The sequence below is a fragment of the Hibiscus syriacus genome, unplaced genomic scaffold, assembly GCF_006381635.1.
Source record: "Hibiscus syriacus cultivar Baekdansim isolate YM2019G1 unplaced genomic scaffold, ASM638163v2 tig00110793_pilon, whole genome shotgun sequence".
Lineage (NCBI taxonomy): Eukaryota > Viridiplantae > Streptophyta > Magnoliopsida > Malvales > Malvaceae > Hibiscus > Hibiscus syriacus.
In genome coordinates, this window is record NW_024062864.1 from 370,759 (window position 1) to 386,501 (window position 15,743).

The following is a 15,743-nucleotide window of genomic DNA, read 5'->3' on the forward strand; positions in this document are numbered from 1 at the left end:
ATTGAAAGGCCAAATTCACATGCTTAACTCGAAGTGGCTATTCACTGGAGTGGCTTTGCACCACCGTTTTCTTGGATGCTATTCACTGGAGTCGAGGATCCACTTCTCTTGCTGGAATGCCCCGTGAACTTTCCAGCTTTGCCCAGTCCACTGCCAACAGCTCCAAGGCCGCTCCCGACAATCCCAACTCCGGCACCGACACCACTTCCCACATGTCCAACTCCTGCACCGATACATGTGCCGACCATGCCAACACCAGATCCAACCAATGATGCTGCTCCGTCAAGTGCATCCATTGTGCTTCCTATAACACCAGCTTCTTTCAATCTCATTCTTTCTTCGAGGATCATCTTCTCTTCTTCTAAAGCAATCAATTGTTCCTCCTTGCTAAACTTATGGTACAAAAGCTGAAAGTAAAGATAAAAACTACAGTTATTCGTAAACGAGACAGCACACCAAAAATAAACAACGAAATCCCAATTCACCATCTCTGGCGTTCAAATGGTGTTATCACAAAAAGCATCAAATTGATTGAGCCAGAAGTGGAGCATATAAATGGGCTTAATTACATAAGAGGCAACTATAATGCAGCACCTGAACACAAGCCATAGAAAACCATAAAAAAAATGTGTACCTTAATGGTGCAATTTCCTCTGTCCTTATTATCAAGTGAGGCCAGAAGGCTCAGAGTGACCTCCTTTGGTGCTCTGGTTCCAGTTCAATCAAAGGCAATTTTGCGATTCCTAATCTCTTGTCTTGCCCAATGTCCTGGTCAAAAACCTGTTCCAAGCAAATAATGAACTGTAATGAGTATATTTATTGTGAGATTAGAATATAATTCGAGGACGAAAACAAATAAAAGTAAAATCTCTTCTTTTTTTCAAACATGGGGGAAGGAGAGGCCACTCAGAACATGACCAAAATATAGTAAATACAAGGTAAAAGGCCATTCTGTCGAGAAAACTTAACTTCGAAGATTTCAACATTAGAATTAAGTAGAAATGCAATTATGACAGAATAAGCAAAAAGAGGAACAGATGATGTGGATCAGAACCTCTACAGTTGGTGCTTGTGTCTCTCTATCTTCTGCGATCAACTCAAATGTTTGGTTCCAAACAGGATTCAGGTTGTTGTCGATGACTTTTGTTTTAATCTTGTGCCGGAATCGTCTTTCGGTTGAATTTCGGAATTGGGCTTCGACTTGGATTAAACGAATTGGAGTCGCCACCGATCATTTATTTTAAAACAAATAGATTGATCGGATACCTTATTTTTTACCTGATCTGCGTCTTACCAAAAATATGTCGGATTCGAGAGTCGATTATAGTGAAGAAAGGGTTATCACCATTTCGGTACTACGTAATTTCCAGTTGTCATTAAGTAAGAAAATTATAAATTTAAATTAAAAAGTAAAAATTGATCCGAAACTTATGATTGATTAAAAATGTATCCTTAAAAGACTCGAGAAATATATTAGACGATAAGGTGATGGAAATAACTAAGATAAGGAAAATAAAATAAAGGAAACAATGAAATAAGTAAATAAGATAGATTAAAAAAAAGTAAATAAGTAAGATAAAAATAAAGGAAGGGAAGGTAAAAGTAAAGATGCGTAACAAAAAATAAATAAAATGCAGAACATAAGAATAATATAATAAACAAGTAAAGAAAATAAAATAAAAATAAAAATGAAGATAATAAAGAAATTAAATAAAATAAAGAAATAGTAAATATATATATATAATAAAGATAATAAAATAAAAAAATGAAATAATAAATAATAAAAATAATACATACATTAAATAAATAAATGGAAAAAGAAAAAGGTAATATATATATATATATATGCATAATAGAGAATAATATATATATATATAATATAAACATAATATAATATTTAACTGAATAAAAATAAATTAACATGGGGAAGGGACTAAATTGAAAAAACGGACGAGTTGAGTATTAAATCTCGAAGAAAAATCAAGAGGAAAATTCAATTTAGGGGTCAAAATAGCCCTTAAAAAACAAAGGGGATCGAAATAGGGATTTGCCCACTAAGGAACGAAAACACGCGAACCCTAGGCTATAGATCGGATCAACACACGAAAACACGCGGGTCGCCGTTCATCGGCGGCAAAACTTTTATTTTTTTTTATTTTTTTCAAAAATCCCGAAAGTTCTTTCCACCCTCTTTTTTAAAAATCAAAACTTTTTTTTTAAAAAAATGAACTCCTCGGGGCTAGATCTAAGACGATAGATCTCGAAAACGCCCCGCTCATCGCCCAAAAGCTTTTCTCTTTGTTTTCTTTCGAACCAAAACGCAACAAAAGGAGATAAAACAGGCATGAAAAGGACCACACGAATGAAAAAGGTAAGCAAAAATATACCTTTCTTTTATTTCCACTTCGAAAAAAAATGCTTCCAATGCTATTACAAATGCTTCTGAGTTTTGTGTGACTCTCGTAATCTCTCTCTGTGTCTTGCGTGTATTTGTGTGTGAAACTTGTTTGATTTACGAGCTTATTTATATACAAAAAAAATGCTATTTTTAGACTAATTTGAGTCCTAATCAAACTCTGACTCTGTTGGTTGTTGGTGTCCCATACATGCACACCGGTTGGAGGCCGAGAATGGTGGGATTGTTGCGTGGTTGTGGATGAGTCCTAGGTATCCACGACGTTGCTGTGTTGCGCGAAATGGTCGGAATGAGATGAGTGGGTGGCGAGGAGTCCACGGTGGGTGGAGTGCGGCGCTGATGGAGCTTGGAACTAGGGTTTCGAAAACCCAAGTTTTCTGCGATTTGGGTCACGGGCTTGAACCAGTTGGGCTGTTGACTTGCATTTGGGCCACCCGTCGGGCCTGGAGAAAAAATGTAATAAAAAATAAATCAAATAATATATAAATATTGTAACATATATGGGGCGAAATTGTGTCTACACCTTGAACAGAGGACGAATGTGAACAACCACGTAAGGATCAGACTTTCCAATCATTTCCATGTTCTTCAAATCATTAGCTTTGACTACTGTGACTGTCAGCTTTCCCTCTGGTTTAAGCTCTAATTCACTGCATAATAAAAGAAGAAATGATATTCATGTAGCATACAAAAAAATTCTTGAAATTCAAAATGAACAAACATAGAGCTTGGGCTTTTCTTCCGACATTTTGTAATTTCCCCTCCTGGAATGGCAAAACAGCACAAGCCACTGAAGTCTAAAATTACCTGGTATCAACTGGTATACCACCAATCGGAACAACAATTGTATTCAGAGTATCCTACAAAATACAATAAGAGTGGAGCAATCAACAATATTAATGAACAAATATAAGAATATCAAATCAATCAAAGTGTGTGAACGGGATAAAGATGTAAAAACAGTAAACTTACATCAATCATATCCGAAATTCCTGGAATTGCTGTTAAGCTTCCACCAACAGCCTTCAGAGTGTAATCGATTCTAGGTTTTGGCTGATTGATTTTGGAAAAGGAATTAGTGATTCCAACAGATAGTATAAGGTAGGTTCATCATGACCATAAATAACTTCCCACTTAACATGCTTTGGACCTTTGACTAGTCACTTTTTCATAGCAAAAGTGAAATGAAAACAATATATTTATGTATATAAAAAAGAAAGCTAAATAGTGCGAACCATGTTGTAATCATCTATACTAGTTAAAACCATGAATAACCCCTTCTCTTTCAGAAATTAATAAAAATAAGGATCAGATTCAGAACAATCTTACAGCATAGCAAGCTGCATCAGATTAGAAACCAGTTGTTTCTAGATAACATTTGGACAGTTTTATTAAGCAGAACATCTATATAAACATGAGTACACTTGAAATTAGTATTACTCTAATGGTACATCGGAAAGGAGAGCAACAACTACAGCAGAAATACAGGGTACCTCTTCAGCAAGCTGGAAGATGACACGAATGACAGTGAAAACTTGAACATCCTTCAACTGCATCACAGAATAACAGTAAACTAATAGTCTCATGTCATAAAATTTAACTCCAAAGATGGCAGAAGTATCATTTTATATATTGTATTCAAACAAATTACATTTAAATTAAATATATTTGAAAATTTTGACAGGTTGTTGATCTACCAACCTGAATTGGAATTGAAGCAACAAGAGCTGCTTCAAACACCTAAAATTATACTAGGATCACCGCCCCACCGGAAATCAATATCCATAGTGATTTGACCTTTCTTTAGGCTCTGAACACGAATACCTACATTCCATAATTAATCATAAAGGTAGAAGATGTTTAAAAGGAGGATTTTGAACTAGTTTATAAAACTCAAATTATCAAACATATTTAAAATATTTAAGTAATAAGTTGATTCTCAACTAATTATTTTCAACATTTTTCATAGATAAAATTTTATCATGTAGTTTTCATTTTAAATTATCAAACATATTTAAAATATTTAAAATATCAAACATATTTAAAATATTTAAAATAATTATTTTTTATCAATTAAATTTGTAGCTGTTTATCAAATAAGGTAACTAATAATTATATTATATATTTTGTATATAATCACGTTGAAAATTCTAAACCTGTATATATTTACTTTGAAAAAAAGGTAAAAACATATGAACCAAAACATAAAATAAATAATTTATTTATTTCAATTTTTATTACACTTTAAAATGGAAACAGTTTTATCATATGCTCGTGATTTTTTTTTTGTGTGGAAGAAAATAAATTTACAGTTCTCATGTAGGGGCAGAGCATAGTGAGGGTTCAAAGGGGCTCAGCCTATGTTAAATTTATATATTTGATATAATTTTAGTCAAATAGTATTTTGGTTTATGTAAAAATAAATATTTAAATTAAAATATATATATTTTTTAAATATTTAATCAAGAAGGACCAGACTAAAGAAAGATAACTTAGTGTTCTCAAAATTTTTGGTCTAATAACAATTTAGGTCATTGTAAGTCTTAATATTACACAAATTAAGTGTTATCTTATGAATTTTGAGTTTATTTATTTATTTATTATAAATCTAGAGTTAATACAATGTAATATATGTAAAAGACTCTCAACTATTTAACAATTAACGCTCATACCCCCATATGAGTAGTGCTCAAACTCGAGACCTCCAGGATAACAATAATCTATTAATCACTAAAATTATTTAGTTCATGATGAATTTTAAATTTAAATACTTAATAAGTCTTTATATTTTTTAAATTATTCAATATTTCGACCACTATCGATATTTAGTTATGGTTCATCATGTTGTCGTGATTTTGCATTATAATAACCCACTTCATAAAAAATATTAAATATCTTATTTGCTTATAGTAAAAGCGAAGATTAGAAGCAAAAACAGAGAAATCTTTGGTATTGGTATAAAATAAAGGATTGATGGTAAAATTGGACCTTAATATAATTTTTTTCGCATTTTACTCAACAATATCACACCTTCAAAAAAAAAAAAAACTCAACAAAATTAACCAATAAAAATGTTAAATGTGGCACAATTGGATGGGAGAAATGATAGTTTAGGTATCATTTCTGACTTAACATAGTTGAAGGGTCTATAATGTTATTAGACCCAAAGTAAACGTGAAGACTTTTACTATGGTAAGATGTATATGAGTAAAAGGAAAGGAATTTAAAATAAAAAAGAGTCTTTGGAGATATCATTTAACCACCTGTTTTCCATTTGTTTTCTTGACTGGGCAACCATAAGGACGCCCTATTGCTAATTACTTGCTAAAATCTAACCTTCTCTCTCCCTCGCGCCCATTTCGCCCACCTCTCTCGTCGTCGTCATCGATTCTCCCTTTAGAACTTTTTTCTTTTTTCTTTCTATAATTTTCTTCACTTTTCGATATCTTATCGTTCTTAGTTTTAATCGATATTTGTATTTTTTAACGGGAAACTTTACAGTTATACCGGTAAGTTCGTCTTCTCTTCTGTAAGTCGCATTTATATATATATATATATTAAATATTTTTCGAGAATCAGTCGTTAAACCCTGATCTCTGCATTTATCGTAATTCTATTTTTCCACTTCGATTAGGGTGGATCGATCTGTTGTTCTTTCTGGCATTAATGCTAATTTGTTAATTTAAATGCCTGTTGATCGGTTCGTCAATGTTAGAAGGGATCCTGTTTTTTCTTCATCAAATGCTATGCTGTTAATCGGTATTTGTATTTTTGAATGTGTACGCGCTTCATGAGATAGATCCGCTGCTTCTTTTTACATATTTACTCTTTGATCAAGTTTGAATTGGTTGTATCTTGGCGATTCGCGTTAGTTTGACTCAGCGGTTATCTACTGTGTGAGTTTTAACTAGCAAGATCGGAAATTTATGTTCTGTGCGTAAGAATCTCATGTATTAAATTGAAAGTGAAACTTAGGGATGGGAGGAACTATATATGGTTCTTTTGGGCTTAGTTCATGAATAATTTTGTCATTATTTATTTTCTTTATGCTAAAAAGAGTAATTTCTCATGTTTTCGATAGTGTTGCACATTTAGTGTGAGACTTGTAGTGTTTTTAAGAATTTACTGGAGTGACAGTTTTATCTCTATTTTCTTGTTGTTTTGCAGGTGGATATAAGAGGGGAAAAATCAAATGGGTATTTCATAGGTTTTTAAAGTAATAATACAATGGAAAAAGAAGAAGAAAAGAAGTTTGACGAAACTTCTGTAAGGGGTTTTGATACTCGTGAAATTGCTTGTGTTGTGGAGGATAGAATAGGAAGATCTAATCAGGATAATGTCAATGTTACTGGTGGTGAGGAAGCTATATTAAGAAACGATAATGCAGTTTCTGAGGAGGGTTATTCTGCAACTCCAATTGGGGATGAGGACCATTTTGAGTCTGTTTCTTTAGAAAATCAAGATAAAGCTATATTAAGAAACGATAATGCAGTTTCAGAGGAGGGTTATTCTGCAACTCCTATTGGGGAGGAGGACCATTTTGAGCCTGTTTCTTTAGAAAATCAAAATAAAGCTTCTGAAGAGTCGCACGGTGGTCAAGTGGACTCCAATCGGTCCTCGAGTTCAGACTATGGTAGATGCTTATCTGGGACGGAGTACGATTCTTCCTCAATGTCTGAATCGCGGCATGATTGTTCTGCTTCAAGCCCTGGACCTGTAAGACAAATGGATTATACAATTAAGCAGTCAAGTTTGGAAAGTGGGCTTGATTCTGTCTTTTATTCAGATTCTAGAAGCTCCCCCCTTGGTTCACCAATAATGTCTAAGCCAAAAGCTGCTATGCCAAATGTGTCTCCTGAGTTATTGCATTTAGTTGATTCTGCCATTATGGGGAATCCAGAAGGTTTGGACAAGCTGAAGAATATTGTAAGCGGGGCTGAGACTTTTGGAAGTGTGGAAGATATAGAGAGCATTCCCTTTTTGGTTGTTGATTCACTTATTGCGACAATGGGTGGTGTTGAAAGTTTTGAAGAGGATGAGGATAGCAATCCTCCTAGTGTGATGCTAAACTCTCGGGCTGCAATTGTGGCAAGTGAACTAATTCCTTGGCTTCCTTGGGAAGGAGATAGTGACATTTTTATGTCAGCCAGGACACGGATGGTTAGAGGTTTGTTGGTTATATTGCGTGCTTGTACAAGAAATAGGGCTATGTGCTCCATGGCTGGTTTATTAGGAGTTATTTTGAGTTCAGCGGAGAATATTTTTGCTCAGGATGTAGGCTCAATAGAGCCCATGAAATGGGACGGAACTCCCTTATGCTATTGCATCCAACATTTGGCAGGGCATTCTCTCGGTGTTAGTGATTTGCACAGATGGTTCCAGGTCATTACAAAAACACTTACTACCATTTGGGCACCTCGCTTAATGCTTTCACTAGAGAAGGCAGTTAGTGGGAAAGAGTCTAGAGGACCAGCGTGTACTTTTGAGTTTGATGGTGAAAGTTCTGGGCTACTTGGTCCTGGGGAAAGTCGTTGGCCTTTTACCAACGGTATGCCTTTGCAACTTGGATCTACATTGAATCATTTGCAGATACATTAAATGCAGCAACTGCTGCAGCTGCAATCGCTGCTGCAGCTGCTGCCAAGTCAGGAAAATCATCAGCTATGTCTGCTGCTGCTGCTGCAAGTGCATTGGCTGGTGAAGGCACAGCACACATGCCTCGTTTATTTAGCTTCTTATCTGCTGATAACCAGGGAATAGAGGCATACTTCCATGCCCAATTTTTAGTGGTTGAAAGTGTGAGTGGAAAAGGAAGGAAGGCTTCGTTACATTTTACTCATGCATTCAAGCCACAATGTTGGTATTTTATTGGACTGGAGCATGTATGCAGGCAGGGACTTATAGGGAAAGCTGAGAGTGAATTGAGATTATATATCGACGGATCATTGTATGAAAGTCGTCCTTTTGAGTTTCCTCGCATCTCCAAGCCACTTGCATTTTGTTGCATTGGGACAAATCCCCCTCCGACAATGGCTGGATTTACAACGCCGACGTCGCCAGTGCCCTTTATTTGCTGAAATGGGCCCTGTATATATCTTTAAGGAACCAATTGGGCCAGACAGAATGGCACGAATGGCTTCTAGGGGAGGGGATATGTTGCCTGCGTTTGGTAACGGGGCAGGACTTCCTTGGCTAGCTGCAAATGATCATGTGCAAAAAATGGCAGAGGAGAGTTCTCTATTGGATGCAGAAATTGGAGGTTGCATTCACCTACTCTACCACCCCTCTCTTCTTAGTGGGCGGTTCTGCCCAGATGCTTCTCCTTCTGGTGCTGCAGGTGAATAGTTTCATCTTTAATTACATTATATTATTTTTGGTTAGTAGACTCCAATAAAATGTCTGTGCATATAAAGCTTGTCTCCTTGTGTTTGTGTACTTTGTTTCTTATCATTTGCTCTTTTTTTTATTTATCCATACTCCTAAACCATCACATGGTTTACAAGATTGAGGAGTGAATGAAGATCTTTATCATCTGTATCGCATTATCTTTCCTTCAGTCTGTGTGCTGTTTTAAAGTGGTATGATTATGCTGAATGGCATATGCATGTTTGTTTTCCACATTCTCCCTCTCTCAGTGCATGCATGAGTAATGAAGGTTGGTGGCTGGGAGGATAGCAGGCCAGTGTTCTTAAACGCACGTGTTAATCTTTTGCTGTGCATGTCCGATCATTTCTTATATTGGTGCTAAATTCAGTTCTGGACATTGCAATCTATTTTACCATATGAGTTGAGAAACATGTCTATATTTATATTAGTGCCTTCACTCATAGTTTTGGTTTTTGTTTTCACTCATATTTGACTTTTATGATATATGCACTCGGAATTGGTTGCCTCCCATTACCTTGCTGTGCATAAAATATTCGTCTGTCCTTCTTTAGATTACCTATCTATGGTGATCCAGGTATAATGCGCAGACCTGCTGAGGTTCTTGGGCATGTTCATGTTGCAATGCGGATGAGACCTGTGGAGGCTCTCTGGGCTTTAGCTTATGGGGGCCCCATGTCTTTACTTCCTTTGGCAGTTAGCAACGTTTGTAAAGATAACTTGGAACCAGAACAGGGTAGTTTTCCATGGTCTACAGCTACGGCTGCCCTTGCTGCACCAATATTCAGAATTATTTCTGTTGCCATCCATCATCCAGGGAACAGTGAAGAACTATATCGCATGAAAGGACCTGAGATTCTGTCAAGAATCTTAAACTATCTTCTACAAAATTTGTCTTCTCTTTGTGCTGGAAAGAATGATGGCGTCGGAGATGAGGAGCTTGTTGCCGCTGTTGTTTCCTTATGTCAGTCTCAAAAGCACAATCATGCACTTAAAGTGCAGCTTTTTAGTACACTGCTTTTGGATCTTAAGATTTGGAGCTTGTGCAACTATGGACTTCAAAAGAAACTTCTATCATCACTTGCAGATATGGTCTTCACAGAGTCATCTGTCATGCGAGACGCCAATGCTATGCAAATGCTTTTTGATGGCTGCAGAAAGTGCTATTGGACAATTCATGAAAAGGATTCTTTAGATACTTTTTCTCTAAATGACGCTACGCGCCCAATGGGCGAAGTGAATGCTTTGGTTGATGAGCTCTTAGTTGTCATTGAACTTCTAATAGGAGCAGCACCACCTTCATTAGCTGCAGACGATGTACGTTGTTTACTTGGATTTATGGTCGATTGCCCACAACGTAACCAGGTGCGCTCATGTTGTTCTGATTTCCTTTCACTAGTTCTTTTGAAGTACGTTCTTTTTCTTTTCTAATTAAATGTACTTGTGAAAAATTACTTATTTTCTCATGATCTGTGATTGAAATTCTTTTCTTTTTTGTTTATTTTCTGTAGAATTTGGGTCTGTATCACTTTTATTTGATGTTTCGGTTTCAGTTTCCATTGTTGGATCAGGATATTATGAACTGCAAGTGGGTCATGTGGTTATATGCATGCCTAATATTTCTGACTGATATTGCATGTCATATTTTATGTGCTATTTTCTTATGGTTTTGCAAAAAATGATTCAGTTGTATTCTTTCAGGTTGCCAGGGTTCTACATTTGATCTACAGGCTAGTGGTACAACCAAATACGGCCAGAGCTCAAACATTTGCACAGGCATTCATGGGTTCTGGTGGGATAGAAACACTTCTTGTCCTCCTGCAACGAGAAGCTAAAGCTGGTGATCACCACATTCCTGAACCTAGCACCAAAACTGATGAAAGCTTGTCTATACAAAGATCTGAACCAGAACTAGAGAGTTCTGGCATGGTTCCAGAAGGAAGTCAGGATGACGGATCTCCGAAGGAGAAAGATCAAGTTTCACAAAAGAAAGATTTTGATGGTGTTTCTGGCCTTGTGGCCACTTCTCCTAATTTTAAAGTGGAAAGGGTGTCATCTATTTCTGAAAATGCTTTTATGAAGAATTTGGGTGGAATAAGTCTTTCAATTAGTGCTGACAATGCAAGGAATAATGTTTACAATGTTGACCAAGATGATGGAATTGTTGTTGGGATCATTGGGCTTTTAGGTGCTTTAGTAGCATATGGACATCTGAAAATTGGTTCCCCTGTGTCTTTTGAGATGACAAGCAGCCTTTTTGGTGCTGTGCTCAATGATGCAGGTGCCGGCATGTTTGAAGATAAAGTTTCTCTACTGCTTTTTGCTTTACAGAAGGCTTTCCAGGCTGCTCCTAATAGGCTTATGACAAGCAATGTGTATACTGCTTTATTGGGGGCCTCAGTATGATAATAATCTTTTGCTTTTATATTATCTTAACCTTGTTGATCATTGTTATTTATGCTTATATTTTCTTAGAGTTTTCATTTGAAAAGCTTATTGGTCTATGATTTTATTTATAATTAGTATGTGTTAGTTTTCAGCCTGCTTTTAACATTTCAACTTGCTTAAGTAGAAGTATTATAGCTTCTTGTGGTATCTTGAATTTGCATGTTGCATTGAATGCCAATGACCTTTATATTTTTTTCCAACTTCCTCAGATCAATGCTTCTTCACCAGAGGATGGTTTGAACTTTTATGATTCTGGTCATCGTTTTGAACATTTACAACTTTTGTTGGTTTTGTTGCGTTCATTGCCGTATGCATCTAGAGCTTTCCAAACCCGGGCACTACAGGTATTCTTGTCTGAATTTGTTTTCTGTTGGTGGTGAACTGAAATTGAGCTCAATTCATACAATACTTATGAAAACAAAACATTGTTTAGAACCATCATCTGTTCTGTTTGTGGTAGCATTTCTCATATCGAATTCACTGTAGCTATCTCTTTTTTTTTGATAAAAATAAGAGGCCTCATTAAAAAACCCCTTCATAACCTTCAAACTACGGAAGTAGCTAACTATAGCTATATCTTGGTTTGCTAACTTTTGTTTCACACTTTTACTTGGCTCTTGTCATGACTTTTCAGATTTTCCATTGTAGTTTCTAAGCTGCTTCTTTCTATATCATTTCAGGATCTTCTGTTTTTGGCTTGCAGTCATCCAGAAAATAGAAGCATTCTAACTAAAATGGAGGAGTGGCCTGAGTGGATACTAGAGGTCCTTATTTCTAACTATGAGGTCAGTATTTTCAAGCTTCAATTTTCTCTATACTGGCGTGAATCTTCCCCCTTGTATTGGGTGTTCCACTGCAAATAAATTTGTTAGTGTTGTTGAGTTTCATATCAATCTAATAGTGGAAAAGAATCCTAACTTTTCACTCAAAATATCTCCTCTCCCACTGCTCTTAGAAAACTCTTTCTTTGGTTGTTAGGCTGCTGGCCAGCAGGTTTGACTGCCACTCTCACCTTCTCTCTTCCTTTCTTCTTTGCCCTTCCATTTGTTTCCCCCTCTTCGGTTTAATAAGATCCCTTTTGCTGGCGTTGTGTGGTGGCCCCATGGGTGTCCACAGCAAGATTGGTGGCTTTTTGAAGTGGCCATGGAAGTTTTTGGGCGGTGATGCTGGCCATGGCTGCTGTTTATGGTTTATGTTTCCTTTCTGTTTTACTTTTTTCATTTCTTTTCCTGTTTCCTCTTCTGGTTGCTTCCTTTTGAACTGTTATGGTTCTTTCATTTATTATTTTTGCTTGTTTCACAATCCTTTTCAAGCCACTTACCCTCAATTGCGATTCATCCCTTAGCGCTCTTTTGAGCAAGCTTCAGAACCTTTATAGGACCTGATGGGTACATTAGATTATCCCATTAGGATTGAGTTACAGTGATCTGCAATGCCACCCTTTGCTGCATTTGGAGTTTCCTTTGTGATTTTTTGGTGGGTGGTTCTTGTCTTTGTTGATACATTCATTCCAAGCGGGCCTTATAATGCTCAAATTTGTATTGTTGCTCTGGATTGTAATTGTAGAGTTTTCTAACTACTATTTTTTTTGATAGGAATAGTAGGCCTCAATAAAACCCCCTTTGTGATTAACGGAACTTAAAAATAGCTCCTTAATCCGCAAAAGGAGGAAAAGAGTGCCCTAGGATTTCATAAACCTCAAATATAACAAAGTAATACAAACTAATCTCCCTCAAGAGATACAAAACCAGAAGGAAACAACCCTTAACAGAACATTATTCAACCAATACCAGCCTTAGCTAGGACATCCGCCTCTATATTGGCTGTCCTACTAACCCAACTAATAAAACCTTCATAAACACTAAGCTTTTGAATAATGTCTTTAACAATTTGTACATAAACAACAGGACAAGAAACCACATCCTTAACCCAGCCAATTGCCACCTTACTATCACTCTCAATAATCAATCTATCTTTAAACCTATGTCGAATAGATTCATAAAAATCTAAACCCTTTAGGATAGCCTTCAATTCCATTAAAGTTGGGGGCCCCGGACCAACAGGCTCTTTGAAGGAGCCAAGAATCGAACCATACATGTCTTTCAAAATACCACCTAAACCACTCCTCTTCCAATCACTCGAAGTAGCCGCATCCACATTAAGTTTAATAAAACCCTTTGGAGGAGGGGACAAGGAAACATGGTTGAAATCCTATTAGAATGGGACGAGTAGGAATCCACTAAGGAAGGGTCAGCAATAAGGTCATCCTTGGAAATAGTAATATGAGTTTCCTTAGCTAGAAACCATGAAGCAAGCCTGCACCTTGCTAGAAAGAAAATCTCTGCTCGATCAAGCTTCCCTCCTTCAAACACTATAAAATTCCTGGTCTTCCAAATTGTCCATAAGACAGCTCCAGGGATAAATGACCAGATAAGAGAGTTGGTCTTCAAGTCATTCCAAGCCAATAGGAATCATTTAGCATCTTCATGAAAAACAAACTGAAAATTCCAATATCCCAAGAATTTCATCCAAATTGGCCATACAACCGAACATGAAAAAAATAAATGCGATGAAGACTCTTCTTCTAGATTACAAAGAGAACACAAAGTATCATTTATGCCCTGAACACCTCTCTTAACCAGAGATGCCTTCACTGCCAACTTCTTTAAGATAACTTGCCAAAGAAAAGTCTCTACTCTCCAAACAATAGACTTCCAAAATTTAGCTTCCTCCGAATCGGGAGAACTCGAATAAGATAGATTGACACATGATTTCACAGTGAAAACCCCTTCTCCAGTCCCCTTCCAAAACAATCCATCAGCAACATCAGTCGAAATAGAAAAATCAGAGATAACAACCATCAAATTTGCCCATTCCTCAAATTCCCAGTCATTCAACTCTCTCCTCAGCTGAACGTTCCAAAACCAGCCCCCTGAACTGAACTCCCCAAACTGAAATAATCTTACTGCTTTGTTCACTGCAATAGAAAATAGTCTAGGGAACAATACCATCAAAGGATGATCCATTGCCCAATTGTCTTGCCAAAACCGAATGTTCCTCCCATTGCCAATTTTATAGCTATATTTACCTCTGATACTACAGCCCAACGAATCAGCTTTATAATGATTACTCACCATAGCTCTCCACATCCAAGAAAATTTAGGAGAAACTTTACTGTCGAACTGCATCAAGGAAGGGTCCAATTTATATTTGATGCAGAGCATTTCCCTCCAAACCGCCTCCCTCTCAATAGCAAACCTCCAAGCCCACTTTTCCAAAAGTGCCCTATTCACCACATTTAAATTAGGAAGCCCCAAGCCTTCTTCAATTTTTGGTTTACAAACGTCAGACCAGCTTACCCAATGGATCTTCTTTTTCCCATCTCCACCACCCCATAAAAAATTAGACATAATAGAATTTAGAGTCATGTAAACCGAAGCTGGAACCTTGAACATTGATAAAAAGTATAAAGGGGGTGAGCTTAGTACTGATTTAATTAGAACTAGCCTGCCTGCCAGTGACAGAGAGGACTAACCTCTTATTAAAGCTTTGAACCACTGGATCCCATAGAATGTTGGAGTTCCTATGTGGACCTAGAGGGAGTCCCAAATATTCTGAGGGAAAAGAACCCACTGAACATCCAATCATAGCTGCCCAATCCTTAATTTCCTCTTCCTTTAAGTTCACCCCAAATAATTTACACTTCTTTAAATTCAGCTGAAGACCAGAAATAATCTCAAACACCCGAAGCACCCTCTTTACATTCAAGATCTGTTTTTTCGACGCACCACATAACATAATAAGGTCGTCAGCAAATTGCAGATGAGTTAAATTAAAATTCCTCTCCTCTTTTCTAATGACCAAACCCGAAAAAAGCCCTCCTGAAACAGCCTTAAGTATTAATAGATTCAAGAGTTCCCCAACTATATTGAACAACAATGGAGACAAGGAACAGCCCTGCCGAAGACCCTTTGCCATTGGAATTTCCTCGGTAGGAACCCCGTTCACCAAAACTGAAACAGTTGCTGACGTGATACATTTCGAAATCCAACCTATCCATCTAGAACCAAAGCCCATTTCCTTCATTATTCTGAACAAGTTATTTTATTTTGCAGACGGATTCAAGAAAAAAGTATGATTCAGCAAGCCTAGGAGACATAGAGGACCTCATACACAATTTCTTGATTATTATGTTGGAGCATTCAATGCGCCAAAAGGATGGATGGAAGGTTTATCTTTATCCAACTTTTCCACTTTTCTGTACTTCAAACATACATTTGTTCCCCTTAATTTCAAGCATACCAGCTTCGTTTATATTTTCTGGTCTTTTCTTACATTTTACAGGATATTGAAGCGACAATTCATTGCGCTGAATGGCTCTCTATCGTGGGTGGATCTAGCACTGGGGATCAAAGAATTAGGTATAGCACTTCTGAGTTCTGCTTCATGATTTCCTCTGCTTATTTGTCTCCAATAATGCACCTTTTTCCAGTTG

At 36.8% G+C, this 15,743-nt stretch overlaps 1 protein-coding gene and 1 pseudogene across 1 annotated transcript in view; one reads left to right on the forward strand and one right to left on the reverse strand.

Annotated features, from left to right (window-relative positions):
• LOC120141126 lies at nucleotides 1-5,801 on the reverse strand (annotated as a pseudogene).
• Nucleotides 5,694-15,743, forward strand: part of LOC120141074 (BEACH domain-containing protein C2-like) — a 23,317-nt gene continuing 13,267 nt past the window's right edge. The window contains 10 exon segments of the mRNA XM_039156013.1: nucleotides 5,694-5,925; nucleotides 6,584-7,961; nucleotides 7,964-8,454; nucleotides 8,456-8,753; nucleotides 9,378-10,165; nucleotides 10,502-11,200; nucleotides 11,458-11,592; nucleotides 11,929-12,033; nucleotides 15,364-15,477; nucleotides 15,593-15,669. Of these exon segments, the coding sequence (XP_039011944.1) occupies nucleotides 6,644-7,961; nucleotides 7,964-8,454; nucleotides 8,456-8,753; nucleotides 9,378-10,165; nucleotides 10,502-11,200; nucleotides 11,458-11,592; nucleotides 11,929-12,033; nucleotides 15,364-15,477; nucleotides 15,593-15,669 (4,025 nt within the window). The 5' untranslated portion in view covers nucleotides 5,694-5,925; nucleotides 6,584-6,643.